The sequence below is a fragment of the Diceros bicornis genome, chromosome 8 (assembly GCF_020826845.1).
Source record: "Diceros bicornis minor isolate mBicDic1 chromosome 8, mDicBic1.mat.cur, whole genome shotgun sequence".
Classification (NCBI taxonomy): domain Eukaryota; kingdom Metazoa; phylum Chordata; class Mammalia; order Perissodactyla; family Rhinocerotidae; genus Diceros; species Diceros bicornis.
The window spans coordinates 2,496,165-2,517,642 of NC_080747.1; the positions used below are offsets into that span (position 1 = coordinate 2,496,165).

Consider the following 21,478-nt stretch of genomic DNA (forward strand, 5'->3'; position numbering starts at 1 on the left):
AATCATGATGTGCTTGACAGTGTTAGTCTTAGTACATCAGCTTCCCACCGTGTGCACAACTGCTCTGTGTTCTGTGGGATCTGTGCGTGTGCATGTGTGTGTGCGCGTGCATTGGTTAGAGAGGTTAAAAAAAGAAGAGAGCGCATTCTTTACTCTCAGGAGTTTATAATCTACTTAGGTAAAAATATAAGGAACAATAAGATGATCTAAGTTACAGATAGAGTCTGACATAAATACTCTTGTCTATCCATACAAAACACGAAAATTTAAAAATCCAACTTATGTAAGGATACTTGATTTATTATCCAGTGGTATTAGAAGTTATAGTTTGGCCTTGATTCAGGACCTTCAGTTTTGCCTGGTTATTTTATAGGAGCTTAAATGAGGACCACAGAAAATGGTCAGCTGTTCAGGCAGCCTCCTTCCAACCTGTGGAATGACGTCGTGTGGTTTTAAGAATGAGCTGTAAATCTTTCTTTGAACTTTTTAAACTGATCTTCCAGCATTTTCCTCTTGACTCCTTTCTGGCTCCATTGTCAGGAATCTGTAGGCGTTTTTTTTTTTCAGGGATGCCTCCTAAGACCTTTGCAAACCCCAGATGTGAGAATAGTGCTGCCGCACATAGGGTTCTCCTTTCAGGGTACTTGCAATAGAGCAGATAACCGAGCTGTGTTGAAAGATTGGGGCTTGCTGCCATCTCAACTTCCACACCAGCTAAAGAGTCACCTTTGCCACGGCCTCACAAGGGCTGAAGTTCATGCCTCAGTGAAAGTTCATGTTTCTACATACATGGACTTTAGGGTCACTGGATGTGGTTGAAAGTGAAAATGTCAAACAGAGGGATGAATAAGGTTTCCTGGATTAGAGGATCTTTGGATAGAAAATTGATGGGCAGCCAAGCCCTACTTTCTGGTAGAAAGCTAGGTCATCTGTGGAAAAGTCAGCAAGTGTGCTGTGTGTACATGTCACCGGGGTGAGAGTGTACCCGTGGTGCATGTCACTGAGGGCAAGTGTGCCCATGGTGCATGTCACTGAGGGTATGTGCCTGTGTGCCTGTCACTGAGGACGAGTGTGCCCATGGTGCATGTCACTGAGGGTGATCATTCCTGTGGTGCGTGTCACTAGGGTGAGACAGCGTGCCAGTCATTAATCTTGGGGACATGATTGGGCTGAACCCTTCCCAATGAAAGGCATTTCTTAGTTTATTCATGTGGTGGTATTAGACCACAGAATTTACAGTCATGCACCACATAACATTTTAGTCAATGATGGACTGCATATATGATGGTGGTCCCATGAGATTAGTACCGTGAAGCCTAGGTGTGTAGTAGGCTGTACCATCTAGGTTTGTGTAAGTACACTCTATGATGTTTGCACAACGACAAAATTGCCTAATGATGCAGTTCTCAGAACATATCCCCATCATTAAGTGACGCATGACTGTACTTTGCTGTTTTGGATAAAGACAAGACTTGTGGGGAAAACCCTTTACCTTATTACTTAAAACAGCATAGAAATCTAATAATACTTTGACTAAATGTTTTCTGTTGAAGAAGCATTTGTCATCTGTTCAGGTAAATCTGTAAGTCCGTTATGTATGAGAATAGAATGTTGCTATTTTACTTAGTTGGAAGGTTTTATTATTTTGAATTTGACTTTGAATTTGTGTCTCTTTTTGTCAGAAGTGATGTTACGTTACAGAAACCCTGATTTTATTTTGTTTTGTAAGATTTCACAAAATTATCAGTAAGTATCAGAGGAAGACCGTGGCCTTCCATGAAGGTATACTGATAATTCCACAGCCATTGATAACCTTAATTTATCCCTTATCATAAACCTAGTATGGATTAGGGTTTTCTTTATTTCTTGAAAATATTTTGGAGATGTTAAGCTCTGTCTTCCAGATGCACGTGTTACATACTACCTTCTTAGCATGCCCTTTTGCACCCACAGCCATACCAGCTCTGCAGCCCATTGTCCACGACCTCTTTGTATTAAGAGGAACCAATAAAGCTGATGCAGGAAAAGAGCTTGAAACCCAAAAAGAGGTGGTGGTGTCGATGTTACTGAGGCTCATCCAGTACCATCAGGTGAGAGGAGACGTGGAATGGTCACTGATACTTCATTGTCCCTGCGAGGACAGAAGGAAGTGTCACGAGGCCCTGCTGTTGGTTCATCATAAGTGTTGCTTTGTGCCAGCCCTGGGCTCTCAGGCTGGGGAGACGCCTGGGAGATGGAAGGTTAGGTGGGGTCTGTCTGTAAAGCAGTACAGCTACACCCAGCTGACAGTCACAAGATCTTTCAAGGGAGTAAATATGGTGGAGGCCCTCTTTTCCAAAATGAGGACCAAAAATCAATTAATTGACAACATTGATCAAAATGGTAGAATTCTAAAAAATAATTTAAAAGAGCTCAAATTTGAAATAACTTAAAGCTGTTATTTATACATTTATTTACCACTATTTTGACGTAGGGCCCAGGTCTTTTTCTTTGAGCTGATTTCTGGCTTTGTTTTCCTTAAGGTGGAGCGAGAATTTCAGATAGTTTGAGGCAGCCTGAGTGCAGAAACGTGGCTTTTCAATGACTCCTCTCTTTTTGCTGGTGCAGTTGCCCAGCCTGCACTTATTTTGATGATTCTTTTTAGCTATTTGTCTTTGAATCTTTATAAAATCACAAGCTTTTCTCATAGAAACACTTTCTTTGTGCATTCTCATTTTGGTTAATCTGGATAATATTTAATTAAGTGCTTAATGTTTAATTAAATCTCATAATTACAATAAAAAGTACAGCTACCGTAAAGAGGTTTGAGAACTAGCAGCTGACTCTTGGCACACATGCTGCGTTGATGGGAGGCCTAGAGAGTGGCTTTCCAAGAGTTCTCGGCCTGGTTTAGGAGAGAACAGAGAGGGTTGGCTTGTCTTGGTTAAGGGGAGTCGGAATTAAGTGCAGATTTCCCTCGTGTAGTAGAAGCTCTGCCCAAGAAGGTGGCTGTGGGGAGGGACAGTTGGGCAGGCTGTAGAGAGAGTGGGCTTAGATTGGTATGTCTCTTTCTTTATAGTAGTTATATTTTATAGACCAGGTCGGCAACTTTTTCTCTAAACGAGAAGATAAATATTTTAAAGCCTTGCAGGCGATGTGGTGTCTGCAACTTCTCACGTCTGCTGTTGTGGACAAAAGCAGTCCTAGTCAGTATGTTCACCAAAGGGTATGACTGTGTGCCAATAAAACTTGATTTACAAGCACAGGCCTTTAGATATATCTCTGTTTAGAAATGAACACTAATGAACTCGTGCTCAACCACATATGACTCTTCTGACAGTAAGTACTGCTCAGTGGGGGATTATCTTTGCAAAGAACGCAGACCTGAAATTAATGTATACAAAAGTCGTGAGGCATCTGCAGAATAGTTTAGTCCAGGCTGTGTTTGTGTTTTGCCAAAGGTTAATATGAGTGTGATTTTCTTTTTGTGCCTTTTCTCTGATTGTGAAGTCTTGTAATTTCCATAGAAATAATAATGATAGCGAGTCATCCTGAGTAGTGTGCAGCTTGACCGTACCCTTGAGGAGTTTGCTTCCGTGCCCCTTGCATCTTCTTCTGGTTTCCCCACATCTCACATGTCCCAGGGCCAGGGTTGCACCCAGTTCGTCAGGCCTTCACTGGAGACCCTGTTGGTTTGGATCCTGGAGTCTTTCAGCTGAGCTGGGATCAGTGCGAGATGGAGTGTGTGGTGATGGACAGGAGACTCGGCCGGGAGCCTTAATGACTGTGCCCGTACACTCCTTGCAGGTATTGGAGATGTTTATTCTAGTCCTGCAGCAGTGCCACAAGGAGAACGAAGACAAATGGAAACGGCTGTCTCGACAGATAGCCGACATCATCCTCCCGATGTTAGCCAAGCAACAGGTTTGTCACCCTGTCTTGTCTTGTTGTTGTTGTGGAGCCATTGTGACACATTTGTAAGTGGGTGAAGATCCTTGTAGGAGGTGGGCACTGGTTGATTGGCTTTTCATTAAATCATAATAGATTCATTTTATGATAGTTATCAGTGCCTGTCATGGGCCAAGGGATTTTTCATTTATTCTCTCAGTGACCCTCTCAGGTTGCTATCGTCTCTTGCTTTACAAGTGCGGAACGCGGGGCTCAGAGATGTTGTCTGTGTTACCCAAAGGTGCACAGCTGGAAAGTACTGGGACTAGGGTTAGGCCAGTCTGGCTCCAGAGCTCGTGTTCTCTCCTGTTTTACACACTGCTTCCCTCATTCTGGTCAATCGGACGTTTTTGTTTGATCTGTGGGTGTTTGTTTTTCCTTATTATTTATAAAGTAATTTAGCAGTTATCCATCGTTTAATCAGAATTTCTGTAATCAAATGATGCGATTGGTTGTTTCCAGAGATTCAGTGAAAGGAAATGGTCTGGCTATGCCATTTAGGATGGAGCCCAATAATCACCTCGTTTCTGAACCGTGTCTGCCACCCAGGTGTCAGAGGACAGGATGCTCTGTACCTGTTGCAGCAACACCTTTGTAACCTGGGTGGGGGCTTCATAGGGCAGCAGGGGCATGCTGAAGGTGGCCCCTCCAGGAAACCTCACCAGCTGCTGGCAAAACTCTGGGTCTTAAGCGCTTTGGATGCAGTCAGCAGATACCTGTTTGTTCATCTTGATCATCCTGGCTAGGGAAGCAAGTACTCTGGATAATACACAGTGTTCATGGTTCTTGGCATTCGATGGAAAGCTGTAGGCACACTGCATTGTAGTTACTGTCTTCATAACTTCAGCCCCATCCTGATTTTGTAACGGGCTTGTTATCCTGAGACCACTTAGACAGAGGGAGAGGAGTCTTGGCTTCTGGTGAGATTGACAGATGGCAGTTTTAATAAATTGGTGGATTTGGTGTTTTAATGTAGTCATGGATTCCATGCCTGTAGATAAATAGTTTCAGAGTACTACTCTATAAGCTTTATTTCATTTTCTTACTTATCATGGATGCAATCTGAGGAAGGTGGAGGTTAGAGGCCGAATGCATGGTAAATGCCCAACTTAATTTCTGCCACCGTGAAATTGTGTGAAAGCCTGCCAGGTAGCTAAGCACAGGTACATGTTACATTCAGAAATAGTGCCAGCCACTATTCCAGGTACTAGCAGAGATACACCAGTGAACAGAGCCAATAAAAAACCCTGCCCTCTTGGAGTGAAAGTTTTGTTGGGATGGAGGGTGGAGGAGACAGACAACGGAAAAATAAACTAGTAAAGTGTATAAAATGTCAGATGATAAGTACTGTTTAGAAAATGAAGGAGAGAAGAGAGCTGGGTGTGTCACGGTGGGATTGCATTGGTAAGTTTATTGATGTTTGAGTGAACTTGAAGGAAGTAAAGGATGAGCCTAGTAGATACCCGGGAAAAGAGCTTTCCAGACAGAAAACAGCAGTGCAGATTCTGAGGTGGGAACATCACTGTTAGGATTGAGGAACAGCAAGAGGCTGATGTGGGTGGAGGGAGCACCAATGGGGAGAGGGGAAGGGACCTGGGTAAGAGAGGGGTCATATAGGATCTTTCCGGCCAGTGTGGAGGACTTTGGGAAGCCTTCAGAGGGTTTGGTACAAAGGAGTGGCATGGTGTGATTTGAGAGTTGAGACTAGATTTGGGGGGCCGATGAGGGCAGAGCAGGGAGGCACGGGGGTGGTGTGGACCGGGGTGGTGGAGTGAAGTGATGAGAAGTGGTCATCTGCTGGATAGAATTTAAAAGTAGAACTATAGTAAGCTTTGCCTGATGGCTTAGATGTGGGATGTGAGAGGAGAGGCCTGCAGGTGATTTCAGGGTAAGGTGGGGTTGTGCTCTCTTCAAGGTGGGGGACACTGTGGGAGGAGCGGGTTTCCAGAGGAGATCAGAGCCTGGTCTGGGCTTGTTCCATTGGGGTACCCAGTAGGCACCATGGGGAGGCTGAAGCAGGCCTTTAGATATATGAGTCTGGGGTTGTCCAGAGAGAGCTGGGCAGGAGGTAAACATCTGAGACTGGACAAGGTCACCGTGAGACCCCGTGTAGCTGGGGAGGAGGAGAAGGCTGAGCTCTGAGCCCAGGGCAACCCCAGCTTAGAGGCTAGAGGGGTGCAGGGGAGCCCACGGAGGAGACGGGGAAGGAACAGCCAGTGCGGGAGAAGGAAGAACAGGCAGGTGTGGTGTTCTTCAAGCCAAGCAAAAAAGGCGTTTCGTGGAAGAGGGAGGGATCAGCTCTGAGCTGCTGATGGGCCAAGTAAATGAGCCCTGGGAGCTAACCTGCCTTTGGCAGCGCGGATGTCACCGGGAGCAGTTTGGTGGAGCCGAGGGAGCAGAAGCCAGGCTGAAGTGTGTTAGTGAGAGGAATCGAAGGACACTTACTCTCAGAGGGAATAGGGGCCGTCCCAGTGGTGTAGCGGTTAAGTTCACGTCCTCCGCTTCGGCAGACCTACGCACCGCTTATCAAGCCATGCTGTGGCGGCGTCCCGTATAAAGTGGAGGAAGATGGGCACGGATGTTAGCCCAGGGCCAGTCTTCCTCAGCAAAAAGAGGAGGATTGGTAACAGATGTCAGCTCAGGGCTAATCTTCCTCAAAAAAATAAATAAATAAGAGGGAATAGATGTGGGGCGGCAGCTGGAGGAGGAAAGAGGGGTCGGTAGAGGGTTGAGTTGGGAGAGGGGAGGGCCTGTGTATACACCAAGGGCAAAAGAAGAGGAGAAGTGCCTGGTGCAGGACAGAAATTGCAGTCGTGATGTCCCTGAGCAGACACCAGACACAGGGTGGGGTTGGCTGCATAACCGGTGGGTCCCGGCTGTGGGCATGGTGGGTTCCCAAGAGAACTTGGAGAGAAGCAGAGTTGGTGGGTGCAGATTGTTACTGTTAGGGTATGGCTGAGCGCTGTGTGGTGTTGAGATCTGCACCTTGAAAATCACATCTGTTTGCAGAGATTTTTACTATGTATAGACACAGTCGTTAGTAGTGACAAAAGTTGGAAACAGTGCCCATCGATTGGGGAGGGGTTGAATACATTGTGGTGGAGACTTAATTTGAAATATTTTGCATCCATTAAAAATAATGTTAGATTTTAAAACCTGTTGCCTTGGGAGTTCTCCATTGTATTTTTAAGGAAAAAACGCAGAAACATTTATAATACGATTTTTCAAAACAACTTAAAATACGTATATCCTCTACATGTGTGTGGATGTATGGTTGTAGGAATGTGGAGAAAGTTAAGAAAGAAGTATACCAGTTTGTTAACATTTGTTACTAATTGGCGGAGTAGGGATGGGGTGCAGGTAAAGCAAAGAAAAAAAGGCATAGTGTGTCTGATACCCCATTTGGGTAAAACATACATGTATACAGAGATGCGTGAGAGGCTGGTTCCCAAAATGTTGATGGTGATTGTATCAGGGTGGTGCAATTCCATTTGATTTTTTCCATACTTTTATATATTTGAATTTTGTACAGAAAACATATTGTTTATATAATAAAAATCTAAATGAAGGGATTTCCCTTGTGGAAAAAACATAGCTGTTACAGTGTTGTTCTAAAAAATATTTGCTTGGTTCACTTACTAAAGTTAAAACGCATTTAAATGTGAGGTGGTAATGATGGGATGGTCAGGGTCATTTGACCTTGAGATACTAGGTTGAAATATAACTGTTGGCATTTTTATTGGCTTACGGCAAAACATTTGTGATGTTTAATTGCAACAGATGCACATTGATTCTCATGAGGCCCTTGGAGTGTTGAACACTTTATTTGAGATCTTGGCCCCTTCCTCCCTCCGCCCCGTGGACATGCTTTTACGAAGTATGTTTGTCACTCCAGATACAATGGTGAGTATCTCGCCTCATGATGGTGTCTTGGAGCCACAACCCTGCAGAGCAGGGTTCGTCCGAGTCACCTGGGGGCTCTGCTGGGCCAGGGTGGAGCCTGAGAATTTGCATTTTACATAGGTCCCCAGATGCTATTGATGCTCCTGGTCTGGGATCACACTTTGAGAACCATTAATAGAGAGATTTATTGGCAGAATGGTATAATAGGGATAATTTTCATTCATGAAACTGGCAATCAGGAAAAATTTAATCCTCTTTTTTCTTTAGCTGTAACTCATTTATTTTCTTTCTTTTAGGCGTCTGTGAGCACTGTTCAACTGTGGATATCGGGAATCCTAGCCATTTTGAGAGTCCTGATTTCCCAGTCAACTGAAGACATTGTTCTCTCTCGTATTCAGGAGCTCTCCTTCTCTCCATATTTAATCTCCTGTCCAATAATTAATAGGTTAAGAGATGGAGACAGTAACTCAACACCGGAAGAACACAGTGAAGGAAGACAAATGAGGAATTTGCCAGAAGAAACATTTTCAAGGTATGCTCTATGTCTGAGCCTTTGGCTGGTCCCTATCCTTCTGGAAGTCGTGTGGTGTTTGGTCGTCGGTAAGTCTGGAGTAACTCCTTCTCTTGCTCACCTCTGTGAGTTAGGTGAAGAAGTCCGTGTTGGTGTGTTTTCTTTACCCATTCTGCCTCACCTGTGGCCCCTGGGTCATGCCTCTCTTATGGCTCTGTCACATCTTTTCTTGTATCCTCGTTAAAGCCACGCAGCGGTGACCAGGGTGGTGGGGGTGGGGCGACCTGCCCTGAGTACAGGCAGTAAGGGCGTGTGTTGCCTACAGAGAATTTAAAAACCTGAGAAAACCTACTAAAGGTCAGTCTTATTTTTATTCTCACCGTGTGCTGGCCATTCTAAACAGACAGTAACAAAATGCTTCTCCCTGCCAGGGTGGAGCGCTCCCACTGTGTTCCCCGGTAAACATGTATCAAATCATGACTCTTCTCGTAAACTGTTTGGAATCTTCTTGAGGGCAACAGTCCCAATTCAGGCACTGTAAATGCTTGCTGCCTAGACAAGTGTGTATCCATCTTTGCTGGATTCAGGGTGCTCACTAAGTTAGAGCTGCTTAGAGGATGTCCTGTAAGTGCAGTTTCTGCAAATGTGCTCCTTCCAGCCAGATCCACCGTTAACATCAGTTTAGCGCTCCCTTCGCTGGTCATCGGTGGAGATGCCTGCATGTTTGTGGAGATAAATCCAGTAAACCTGCATGGCTCACTTTTGTTTGCAGGTTCGACATGTTGGCTCCCTCTGTTACATTTAAGCAGGTGGCTAAAATGGACAATACATGAAATTCCTGATTTCCGTGAAATCAGCACGCTTTATGGTTTACAAAGCTTTAAAGAAACACTACATTTACTTTATCCTCCTAACAGTCCTTTGAAGGTGGTGTGATTATTGCCATCTCATAAGTGAAAAAAGTAACATGCAGAGAGGTAAAGGACTTAATCCAAAGAGATGGTATTAAACATTTCACTTTGTTTATTTTACTTTACTTATTTTTATTTTTTATTTTTTGTGAGGAATATCAGCCCTGAACTAACATCCATGCTAATCCACCTCTTTTTGCTGAGGAAGACTGGCTCTGAGCTAACATCTATTGCCGATCCTCCTCCTTTTTTTTTCCCCAAAGCCCCAGTAGATAGTTGTATGTCATAGTTGCACATCCTTCTAGTTGCTGCATGTGGGACGCAGCCTCAGCATGGCCGGAGAAGTGGTGCCTCAGTGCGTGCCCGGGATCCGAACCTGGGCCGCCAGTAGCGAAGCACGCGCACTTAACCGCTGAGCCACGGGACCGGCCGTTTACTTACATTTTTTTTTTTTTTTTTTTTTTTTTTTTTTGTGAGGAGATCAGCCCTGCGCTAACATCCGCCAATCCTCCTCTTTTTTTTTTTTTTGCTGAGGAAGACGGCCCTGGGCTAACATCGGTGCCTATCTTCCTCCACTTTATATGGGACGCCGCCACAGCATGGCTTACCAAGCAGTGCGTCGGTGCGCGCCCGGGATCCGAACCAGCGAACCCCGGGCCGCCGCAGCGGAGCGCGCGCACTTAACCGCTTGCGCCACCGGGCCGGCCCCTTACTTACATTTTTACTCTACCTATATCTACTGTATATATTTTTACATATATACCTCACAAAACTTCTTTGTAATAGTCACCTAATTCACCATCACCCTTTTCCCTTTCTTTGAAGGTTCCTGCTACAACTAGTTGGCATTCTTTTAGAGGACATTGTTACAAAACAGCTAAAAGTGGAAATGAGTGAACAGCAACATACTTTCTATTGCCAAGAACTAGGCACGCTGCTGATGTGTCTGATCCACATCTTCAAGTCTGGTAGGTGCATCAGACTAGTCTTCGTAGAGTATCTGCATATTCCCTGTCCTGCACTGTACACTCAGAGTGTAGCAACTGTGCTGTCCAGTGCAAGGTCTGCTCTACTCGGTGTGCATTTGAAAATGTTTTGTTGATGAAAAGAGTAAACCTGAGGGCTTCCTCCCGTTTTAAAGATTTGGAAGGCCAAGATGTTTTGGTTACCTCTAAATATGATTGTGGATTAAAAGACAATGAACCCAAGAGAGAAGTCACCAGATGAAAGCCGTGCAGCAAGAGTAGGAAGCAACCAGTCCATATTAGGACAGTTAGTGCTTCCCAAGAGGGATGCGTGTTTCAAGAAGAGTGCCTTGCCTTAGATAAAGTGAGAAGCTGGAAGACTTCAGTTATAGGGTACAGGCATATCTTTCTTCTCTCAGCAAACAAAATGAAAGGCAGGTCTAATCTCGAGGAAAAACAAGCAGCTAGGAAGTCGTGGTCTAAATATGAAGCAAACCAAAACATGGCCTGATTTTCAACAGTTGATCTGATGGAAACCCATTCTCCTGTAAGTGGCTCAAGGGTCATGACCAAGGACCCACAGAAAGAACTGTCATCCTTCTAGGCTTCTTGGCTTTGTTAGGAACTATATTCATATGGTCATAATGTAAATGCTGTTTGATTTTCCATTTTTAGAATCAGTGTATGAATAAAACGTTGAAGACTTATTTACTTAATTATGGTTTCAGAACAGAATGGAAATGTTTTCAGTTCTGACAAATACAAAAGGAAGACCAACTTAATTTGGAAAGTGGAAGGTAGAGAAGGAGGTGGAGGGATGGAAGGGGCACTAATACTCTCATCTTGCATTGTTGAGGTGATGCAGTAATATCTAAAGTTGACAGGACAAAAAATGGATGCCGCAAAGGGAACCAAATAGAACTAAAGATGTAACTTAAATTGTTAGCACAGGTGAGCTAAGTCTCTTCTCTAATAGGTTAGAGCCTGTAAGTCATGACGTGATTGTTGTGTTCAGCAGTTTCACTTACAGGGATAGGACTCTGTCCTAAACTAGTGGAGGAAAAGAAACTGATTTGAGCTGCTGGAGTGTGGGGGTGGTTGCTCTCTTTAGGTATGACTGCCTCCGATGGTTTAATTCCATTGCTGCATCGTGTATTTCCATGTCTCAGCTCTGATCCTGTGTTGGCTTCGTTCTCTTGTGGTCTCCTTCGCCATGGCAGAAAGGATGGCCTCTGGCCGCCAGTGGTCTCAGCCCCTGCATGAGTCCTGTGAGTGGCCCATGAGCCCCTGTGTGCTGTGGCCAAGCTAGGCCAGGTGGGAGATTGGATAGCATTCCTTTGAGAGGGAGAGTTACTTCCCAGCAGTAAAGAAAGAGGAGCAGACAAAATAATTGATGGTCTGCTACAAGTGATAAAAGCATATCAAGGAGAATTTTAGAGATAACTACCAGAACTAAAAACAGAATGATAACAAGTAGTTACCTTAAGAGGGATGGGGCAGGGCACTTTTAAATTCAGACGCCTCTCTCTGTTATTGTTTTTTTTGTGTGTGGGGGGGAAGGTTAGCCTTAAGCTAACATCTGTTGCCAATCCTCCTCTTTTTGCTGAGGAAGATTGGCCCTGGGCTAATATCCGTGCCCATCTTCCTCTATTTTATACGGGACACAGCCACAGCATGGCTTGATAAGTGGTGCGTAGGTCCGCGCCTGGGATCCAAACCTGCGAACCCCAGGCCACTGAAGTGGAGTGCGCGAACTTAACCACTACGCCACAGGGCTGGCGCCTACTACTGGGTTTTTAAATCATGTCTATATATTACTTTAATACAAATTAAAACACACATACACAAAGTACGTGCCCTTAGAGCAAAAGAGAGTTAGCCTTTTGAGCCTGTATTCATTCGACAAAGATGTTACCAAGTCAGCCCACCACCTTGCTGGGCTCTGGGTATGCAGTGGTCAGTAAAGCTGATGTTTTCCTTGCCTTTGTGGAGCTCACTGTCTAGCGCGAAGACAATACACAGACGTGTAATCACAAGTCTTGATATCTCCTAAGAAGGAAACAAATAGTGCAGTGACAGACAAAACAGGGTAGGTAGGTAGGGGCAGGTTTCTGAGGGGCGACTGTTAAGCTAAGACCTAAACGGTGAGGAGCTAGCCTTTCAGAGAGAAGTGTTCTGGCCAAGAGAACAGCGGAGAATATGAGGGGTGAGGGGTAGGAGGGGGACTGGGAGGCAAGCAGGGACGTAGTCTCACATGGCCCAGGAGTCATGGAGAAAGACATGTCTTCATGGCTACTTCATGTAATTGCTAATGCCTTGGCACGGGCATGGCCAGAATTTAATTTTGGTAATGGACTGTAGTTTCAAGCTGCCATATTTACTAACATTGAAAGAATTTTCTTTTTGAGGATCTTTTGTTTATGTCTCACTGACCCCCTATAATAAGTTTAAAGTTGAGAAAGTAATTATGCCTTATGAATAATAGGTCATTTTTAGTATGTTGATCATTTTAATATTTGGCCATCGATTGGTTTGGATCTGACACTAGAAGGCCACCTGTTCCTCTCTAAGGACTGCTTTCTACCTTCTTTGGATAAGAGTGATATGTTGTGTATCTTTATGCACGTCAGTTTCTGTGCCGTTCAAGGTGTTCACTAACCCATTGCTCTAACTTCTTGTTCTTCCTTTTCTCAAAAATCAAGGGAAATATTTTTATAGTCTGTTGCAGCACTGTCCAGTAGAGCTTCCTGCAATGTGATGTGGGAATGTTCTGTGTCTGCACCAATTCAGTTGCCTCTAGCTACATGTGGCTGTTGGGCACTTGAAATGTGGTAGTGTGATTGAGGAGCTACTTTTTATTTGATTTAATTTTAGTTAACTTAAATTTGAACAGCCATACATGGTGTGGCTACTGTATTAGACAGGACAGGTATGTTGTGAGGCAACATGCTCTACTGAAGAGTCCAGGGCTAGGTATTGGGGCACATGGGTTTTGCTGCTAGTGTCTTTGGACATTGTTCAATTGGTTCAATATTTGTAAATAAGAGGTGTCTATGGTACGCATGTGCTTAAATGTCTATTTCTATCTCTTTCTCGTTTATTCTGACTATGTTTCTTTTAAAGACACTAGGGGGCAGAATTACTGTGTTTGGTTGGTTTTGAGATAGAGTTGAAGTAAATCATCTTGTACTTTTGTATAAATAAGATGCATTTAGTATATAAAGTTGGTAATTTTTACTTATGCGTTGCTTAAACAAAGGCAATGAATTTCACTCCTCCACAGAAAATTGAGAACTTTGAATTTTTCCGTTTCTCAAAATGAGGACTAGTCAGAATAATGGCCTTCACCTCTAGTTTTCTGTTACCCCTCTTGTTGGGGGAGGGGATATGATTCCCAAAGTCGTTTGCCTGTTTCAGTTTTAATCCAACATAAACAGAATCGCCAAGAAAGATACCTCTCCTCCGTTTTACAAGATCTAGGTGACCAATACCCTTTCCTCTCCACGCAGATGGTGGAGCCTGAGGTGTGGGCTGAGAGTATTTGTTGCTTTGTTGCAGGCATGGCTGGATTGAAGCTCCCTGGCCTGTGGGCGCGATAAGGCTTCCTAACTGTTCCCTGTTTTCCAAGTTCACATTGTGGGCCCTTCCCCGCTGCCATCCAGACACCTGATGGAGGGCGGCAGTGGGTGATAGCGCCATTCCTGACCCTCCTGGAAGCGGGAGCAGGCAGAATGGTGCCACTGCATGCTCACTTCCTTTCTTATAGGCAGAGCTGGAAGGTTGGGCAGAGCTCTCTTCCCAATACTTGCAAAAGGGTCAGTGTTCCCACTTTATATATGGGCCAAAGTAGGAATGCTGGAAGAAAGAGAGAATGGTTCTTTCTACAGTAATAGAATTGACATTGGTCCAGATTCATGCTTGGGCAAGGATCAGAGCTGCTAATGGTTATAATGCTGGAAATAATGGTATTCTCTTATGGGTAGGTGGTACCTTTTACGTGTATCATCCCCATTAATCCTTAGAACAACTCTATGAAATATTTCCCCCTTTTTACTGGTGAGACACTTTAGGTTCTCAAAGGTCATAGAGTAAAACAAAGAATGAAAACCCGAGTATTTTTTCTTGCCCATTATACCATGCTGCTTCTTGGATGGTCAGTGGATGATGGTAATGTAGCAGCTGACATTTGCAGAGCACTTCCTGTGGGCCCAGGCACTGTGTGAAGTACGATTATACCCATATTCTAGCTGAAGAAATGGAGACACAGAGAGATCAGTAATGCATGAGCTCCTTGGTGGTGGGGTTGGGGTGAAAATCCCGGCCGCTGTCCCCAGAGCCTGAGCTCTGCCCACTTCATCCTGCCTGCTTGAAGATGGTACTCTCTGTCTTCGACTCCTGCTTCCCTTATTCCTTTCAGTACTTCTTTTTTAGCTCCAAAAGGACAGGGCTAGGAGAGTCTTTGTGCACAACCTTCTGTCTGTCTTCCTGCCTTGGCATGCTGTTCTGCACTTCGTCACTGTGTCTGGACCCCTGGCCCCTTTCTCTTCTCCCAGGTCATAGACTCTTCTGGCCTCCTTTGCCTCCCAGTCACATCCGGACACTCTCAGTGCCATGGGCTCTGCCTTCTTTCTCTCTGTCTCAGCTGATCATCACTGCTCGTGAGACTGGGAAGGGGGCCTCACTAACAGCATCTTCTAATCGCAGTCAAGTGCTCACTCCTCCCTTGTGTTAGTTACGGTCACAGTAGCTACTGTAACAAAATCAGCATTTCAGTGGCTTAACACAGTAGAAGTTTGTTGTTGTTTCTCTGACGCTGCAGGAGGGTGTTCCTGGTTCCCGGTGGCTCTCCTTCCTGGGGTTCTGATGTCCCCGAGCGTCAGCACCCTCGGCCTGTCCAGTTGGGGAACAGGAGAGGGAAGGTAGACGAGGCTTTATTGCCTTGGACTGAAAGTGACATACATCCCTTTTGCTTGACTTTCTCTGGTGAGGACTCGTCGCAGCCCCCACCCCATACAGTGGGCTGGGAAATGGTCAGCAGAAATAACTGCTTCCCAGCAGCAACTCTGTATGGGGGTGGGGTGGGGGTGGGGGGTGCACAGCTTTTGGTGGGCAGTTTGCTACCTCTGATAGAGCCACAGGGATGAAAACCAGGAGGTTCTAGGGTGATGGAAGTCAGAGGAGGACAAGGCAGGTGACACAGCTGCAGAATGAGCCATCTGCCAAGGGGACACTGGCTGGGTGGAGGGGTTTTTTAGAGCCTTTACCAGCCTTTATACATCCTCCATCATCTCCAATGCCACTTCCCCTGCAGGATCTAACCCCAGCTCTGCAGAGAGAAAACGGGCCCTCCCACTATGTTTGTCCAGTTTTTCTTCCTGCCACCTCAGGGTTGGCATCCTTCTAACGTCTCATCCTCTGACAGAGACATAGAACCATTGGTCCTTTTTCCCATCCGCTCTTGCGTCTGCTCTTCCCATAATCACATCCTTCTAGTTTGTGTCTTGAAATTTTCCCTCATCCACTCGTCCAGTGTCTGTTGCACACTGCATGTAGCAAGATGTGTATTTGTCTTTCCTTCTCACCTACAGCGGCGCTGATAACCCAGCCTACAATTAAAAACAAGTAAACCCTTTCTTTGCTCTGCTGCTTCCTTAATTGTCCTCCCTCTCTTGTTTACCACCCAGCTTTTCAAAATCAGTGTTTCAGGAGTTTATTCTTGTTCTTCTAGCGCTTTGCTTTCCCTCTCTTTTCTCCGTCCACAGCAGTTTGCCTCTTGATCTTGTTACCAGAAATGCCTCCTCAAAGGCCACCTGTGTTCTTTCCTGAGTCTTCATCTTCCCGGATCCCCTGCCTGAGTCTGTGGAACAACCCTCTTCTTTATGAAACCCCGTCATTGCTTGACTTCACTTTTATGGTCTTCTCTTTTCAGGCTCTTAATTGTATGTGTTCCTAGTTTCTATCCTGTTCCGCCTAGTTTTATTGACATACAATTGACACATAACATTGTATAAGTTCAGGTGTACAACATATTGTTTTGATATATGTATATGTTGTGAAATGATCACCACACTAAGTTCAGTTAACATCCATCACCTCATGTAATTACAGATTTTATTTTTCCTTGTGATGAGAACTTTTAAGATCTTTTCTCTTAGCAACTTTTAAATATAGAACACAGCAGTGTTAACTATAGTCAGTGTGCTGTACATTACATTCCCAGGACTTTATCATATAACTGGAAGTTCAACCTCCTTTTGATCACTTTCACCCAATTCCCCCACCTCTCCACCTCCCCACTCACCTCTGGCAACCACCATTCTACTTTCTGTATCCATGAGTTTGGCTTTTTAGATTCCACATATAAGTGAGATCATACAGTATTTGTTTTTCTCTGACTTATTTCACTTAACCTGATGCCTTCAAGGTCCATCCATGTTGTCTCAAATGGCAGGATTTCCTTCTTTTTTATGACCAAATAATATTCCATTGTGTGTGTGTACACACACCATTTTCTTTATCCATTTATCCATTGATAGATAAATAACCGCCTAGATTATTTCCATGTCTTGGGTACTGTAAATAATTCTGCTATGAACATACAGGTGCAGATAACTTTTCGAGTTGGTGTTTTCATTTTCTTTGGATAAATACTCAGAAGTTGAATTGCTGGATCATATGGCAGTTCTATTTTTAATTTTTTGAGGAAACTCCATACTGTTTTCCACAGTGACTGCACCAATTTACATTCCCACCAACAGTGCGCCGGGGTTCCCTTTTCTCCACAACCTTGCTAACACTTGTTATTTCTTGTCTTTTTGATAAAGCCATTCTGACAGGTGTGAGGTGATAGCTCATTGTGGTTTTGATTTGCATTTCTGTGATGAGTAGTGATGTTGAGCACCTTTTCATGTACCTGTTGGCCATCTGTATTTCTTCTTTGGAAAAATATCTATTCAGATCCTCTGCCCATTTTTTAATCAGATTGTTTTTTTGCTATTGAGTTGTATGAATTATTTATATATTTGAGATATTAACACCTTATCAGATATATGACTTGCTAATATTTTTTCCCATTCGGTAGGTTGCCTTTTCATTTTGTTCCTGGTTTTTTTTTTTGCTGTGCAGAAGCTTTTTAGTTTGATATAGTCCCACTTGTTGATTTTTTATTTTGTTGCCTGTGTTGTTAGTGTCAGATCCAAAAAAAATCATTGTCAAGACCCATGTCAAGGAACTTTTCCCCTCTGTTTTCTTCTAGGAGATTTATGGTTTCAGGTCTTATGCTTAAATCTTTAATCCATTTCAAGTTAGTTTTTGTGAGTGGCGTCTCACAAAAAGGGGCTCTAGATAGGTGTCTGGTTTCATTCTTCTGTGTGTGAATATCCAGTTTTCCCAGCACTGTTTATTGAAGAGACTGTCTTTTCTCCATTGAGTCTTCTTGGCCCTGGGGGGTTTCTTTTGATGAGGAAGATTGGCCCTGAGCTAACATCTGTGCCAGTCCTCCTCCATTTTGTATGTGGGGCACTGCTACGGCATGGCTTGATGAGTGCTGTGTAGGTCCGCACCTGGGATCCAAACCCATGAACCCTGAACTGCCGTAGCGGAGCATGCAAACTTAACCACTACACCACCAGGCCAGCCCCTTGGCCCTGGTTTTTATCCTTGACCTCTTCTCTGCTCTCCTCTCTCCCCCTCTGTCTCCCTCTGTCTATGTGTCTCTCTCTCCCTCTGTGTCTCTCTGTCTCGCTCTCCTCTCTCTCTCAGTAGGATCGTCCCCTTTGTGACATACCTCAGTTTTTGCTGCAGAGATAACTCTCGTAACTATCTTTGTAGTCCTGTCACTCTACTGTCTTGTCAGCCTCAGTCTCTCATTCCCGTCCTCCCAGACATGTGACTTGGTGTCTTGCAAACACCTCAAATTTATGCTCAAAATTGAACTCATCACCTGGCATAGCTGTTTTTCTCCAGTTTCCTCTTCTTGCTCATTTGATCAGCATTTATCATCAGACATGTTCAAACCCCAGCGTCGCTGTCAACTTCTTCCCCCACCCCAGTGAGCCATCTAACTTCCTAGATTCTCCCGTTGAGTTCTTCCTCTCTGTTTATTGGGACACCGCCAAAGGCCATATGAACTTTCCTAACAGCCTTCCAACACCAACAGCAGCCCCAGGTAGTGGTCTTTGCTCTGCCCGGCACCCTGCTGAGCCTCTCCCTTGGGTTTTACGATTCCATCCTTGTTGCAGCCCTGTGAGCAGCTACTGCTCTTAATTCCATTTTACAGAGGAGGAAACTGAGACCCCAAGTAATGTATGGCCAGAGTCACCAAGTAGTAAATGGTAGAGCCATGGTCTGATTTCAGAGCCTGCGCTGATGCTCAGTCACCTGGAACCAGCTCTGACTGTGGTTTCCTGCTGCCTGTTCAGTAAAACCCCACATTCATGGTCTCTCATTCCCCATGCTCCTGCCCTGCCTCCAGTATTCCTGCCGGGTAGTACCTCTCTCTGTCCATTGACCCCACAAGGAGCCCATACAGTAATGGAGGGGCACAGAGAATGACCAGGCCAGGGCTGGGTGGACTGGAGGTGGGGGGTGCTCACCGTGCAGCAGCCAGAGACAGGACAAGCATTTGAAATCTTCTCATTGGGATTTTTTTCCTGAAGCCCTGTTTTTGTTAGCTCTCGTCCTTTGTCTCAGGTCATAGGTGTAACCAGTCATGAAGCAGTGAGGAAGAATTCTGTAGTCTGGTTTTGCCTGTGTTAGGACCCTTTTACATTTGGGATATGTTGAAACTTAAATAAGAAACAGAAATAAGATTTTGACTGTCCACCAGTGATGCCAGGAGGCCAGGATATGCGGGACAGGGAGCCCTTGGCCAGCTCCCATCCATGCCGTGTCTTGCTGCCTCCCCTGCTGTGTTTTGCAGTGTGCGTGTCTGTGTGTCCTTGGGGTGAGGGCCAGCCCATGTGAAGCCATCGCAGGGTGAAGAGAGAAGCATGTTGAGCTCTGTGCCTGCTCAAAGGAGGGGATAGAATGGTATCATTAATTCCCAGAGGGGATTTTTCTAGGCCCTGAAAAGGATGCTGTGGAGAGACTTGAGGGCAGAGTCCATCTGGGTCTGCCGATAGTGTGCCTATGCTGAGTGTGGGTGGCTGATGGCATGGCTGTCCCGCTCCAGAATGCCTCGTGGGGGCGCTAAGGCCGCCTGGCCCTTGGCTCTCAGTAGCTTGCAGAGCATGAACTGGGGACTGACTACCTTCTTTCTCTGGGCACTTCTTCGTGGTCCACATGACCTCTAGTAGTTTCTGCCTCTGAGTTCTTAACAAGCTAAGGAGCTGTTTAGTAAGGGAGGAGTAGGGTGTGGTAAGGGCCCTGCTCTTCCCACTCGCGTGGCTATGGCTCTGTCCTGTGGAGGCCCTGCTGTCCTGGGTGCAGTGACCCGCGGTGCCGAATGTTGGCCGTTTACTTCTCAGTGTAGCTGTGTCCACTGTCACAGCACAAGGGAGGCCCTTGGCTCCGAGCTCCTGGAGAATCTGGTAACCTCAGTGGGGGAAAGACGTGAGTGAGTGAGAACATTAGCTTCCTTGGCTGCTCCATTAAATAAGCAGAATATCTGTTACTTTGCCTAGAAAAGTCAGAATTTTCCAAGTGCCACGGGCTTTGAATATGTAAGTGTAGGAAAGAGCCGTGCATGTATCTTTTTTATGTAAAATCTTCTCATAGCCACAAAATGTTGGAGCATGAGCAGCAAAGAGATTTCCCCTTAATCAGTTTTACTCTGTTTGTTTCTAGGAATGTTCCGGAGAATCACAGCAGCTGCCTCTAGACTCTTCACTGCTGACAGCACTGACAGCAGTTTCTATGGCCTGGAGAGCTTGAACGCGTGGGTGCGCTCCATGGTCCCCACACACCCGGCCCTGGTGCTGCTCTGGTGTCAGATCCTGCTGCTCGTCAGCCACACCGACTACCGCTGGTGGGCAGAAGTGCAGCAGACCCCCAAGTACGTCCCCGTGCTCTCTGGGTGGCCCAGGAGGCCAGCCTGGGGCTGTGTGCTGAGACACTCAGCAGCTTGAGGCTTCGCCCCATTTTCATGAGCTTTCTAAAGATTCTGCGTATTAATCTTTCTTTCATGGACACTATACTATAGGGAAAAAATGTGGGCTGACTAAAAGCATTCAGAATAGCCGCTGCTTTTCAAACGTGCTTTGACAAGTTCTTTGATACTCTTCCATCTTGTGGGTCATTCTTGTCGTGCTGTGTCCCTCCTGCTAGGTTCTCGTCCTTAAATTGGTTCCAGAGCCAGACATGTTGCAATGTCTTAACTTATTATAAGTTAAACGTGGTTCTGGTCATTCTTAGATAATGAAGTAATTATTTAGCAACATTTCAAAACTGCTTGGAAATACCTTATTTTTTATCATTCAAAAATACTAAGTATCTGATTGTGGGTGGCCCTCTTTTTGCAAAAAGTTTTTAGGTTTCAGCCTCAATTTCTAGGCACTCACTAGTTCAGACATTTGTACATGTGTGGAAATAAAAGCTTTGATACCTGCCTCCCCCCAGCTGAGTCCTGAGTTTCTGGAAGGCTCAAGTCCCTTTGGTGAGGAGAGAGAGCTCTGGAAAGAAGAGACGGCAAGGGTTGAGGTCAGCTCCTCTCTGCTCGGTGTGGAAAGACTGAGCTATGTGAGGCCGTGGGTCCCATTTGGGCCAGCCTGTTGCTTTCAGCTGGAAAATCCAACGTTAGCAGGTGTTATTAAACATCTGCCCTGTGCTTTCTGTTGTGGGATATGCAAAGGAAAAATAATAACTGTTTCCTGCCCTCACAGTGTTTACAGTTGAGTTGGGGAAAACAGACCAGTGAAAATGTTTGAAATACTTAGAGAACACTGGCAGCCTATCATACTAAATACTGTAAGAGTCAGGAACAGAAAATCAATGTCTCTACTTCAGTGATTCTTCAGTGTGCCTTTAAATCAGCTGGGAGCTTATTAAAATCAGATTCTGATTCAGGAAATCCCTAGTGAGGCCTGAGACCCTGCATTTCTGCCAGGCTCCCAGGTGCTGCCGACACCCTTGTCCATGGAGCATGCTCTGAGCAACAAGACCCTGAGTTCTTGAGGAGTGTGCCCCAGAGCCACCATGGGGCTTGTTCCAAGGACCAAAACTGTTCCAGCCCACTGCCAGACCTGATGGCTGGGCATTTTAGGAATTGGTTTCTTGGGCTCTTGTGTTTTCACAGGCACCCCGGGAGACTCCATGGATACCCA

At 45.2% G+C, this 21,478-nt stretch overlaps 1 protein-coding gene across 4 annotated transcripts in view; it reads left to right on the forward strand.

Annotated features, from left to right (window-relative positions):
* HTT (huntingtin) overlaps window positions 1-21,478 on the forward strand; it is a 154,784-nt gene that overhangs the window by 85,347 nt on the left and 47,959 nt on the right. For all 4 annotated transcript variants that reach the window (XM_058546620.1, XM_058546621.1, XM_058546623.1 and 1 more), the window contains 6 exons: window positions 1,954-2,090; window positions 3,787-3,903; window positions 7,708-7,830; window positions 8,127-8,362; window positions 10,078-10,220; window positions 20,004-20,211. In XM_058546620.1, the coding sequence (XP_058402603.1) occupies window positions 1,954-2,090; window positions 3,787-3,903; window positions 7,708-7,830; window positions 8,127-8,362; window positions 10,078-10,220; window positions 20,004-20,211 (964 nt within the window). The remainder of the gene's footprint in view (window positions 1-1,953; window positions 2,091-3,786; window positions 3,904-7,707; window positions 7,831-8,126; window positions 8,363-10,077; window positions 10,221-20,003; window positions 20,212-21,478) is intronic.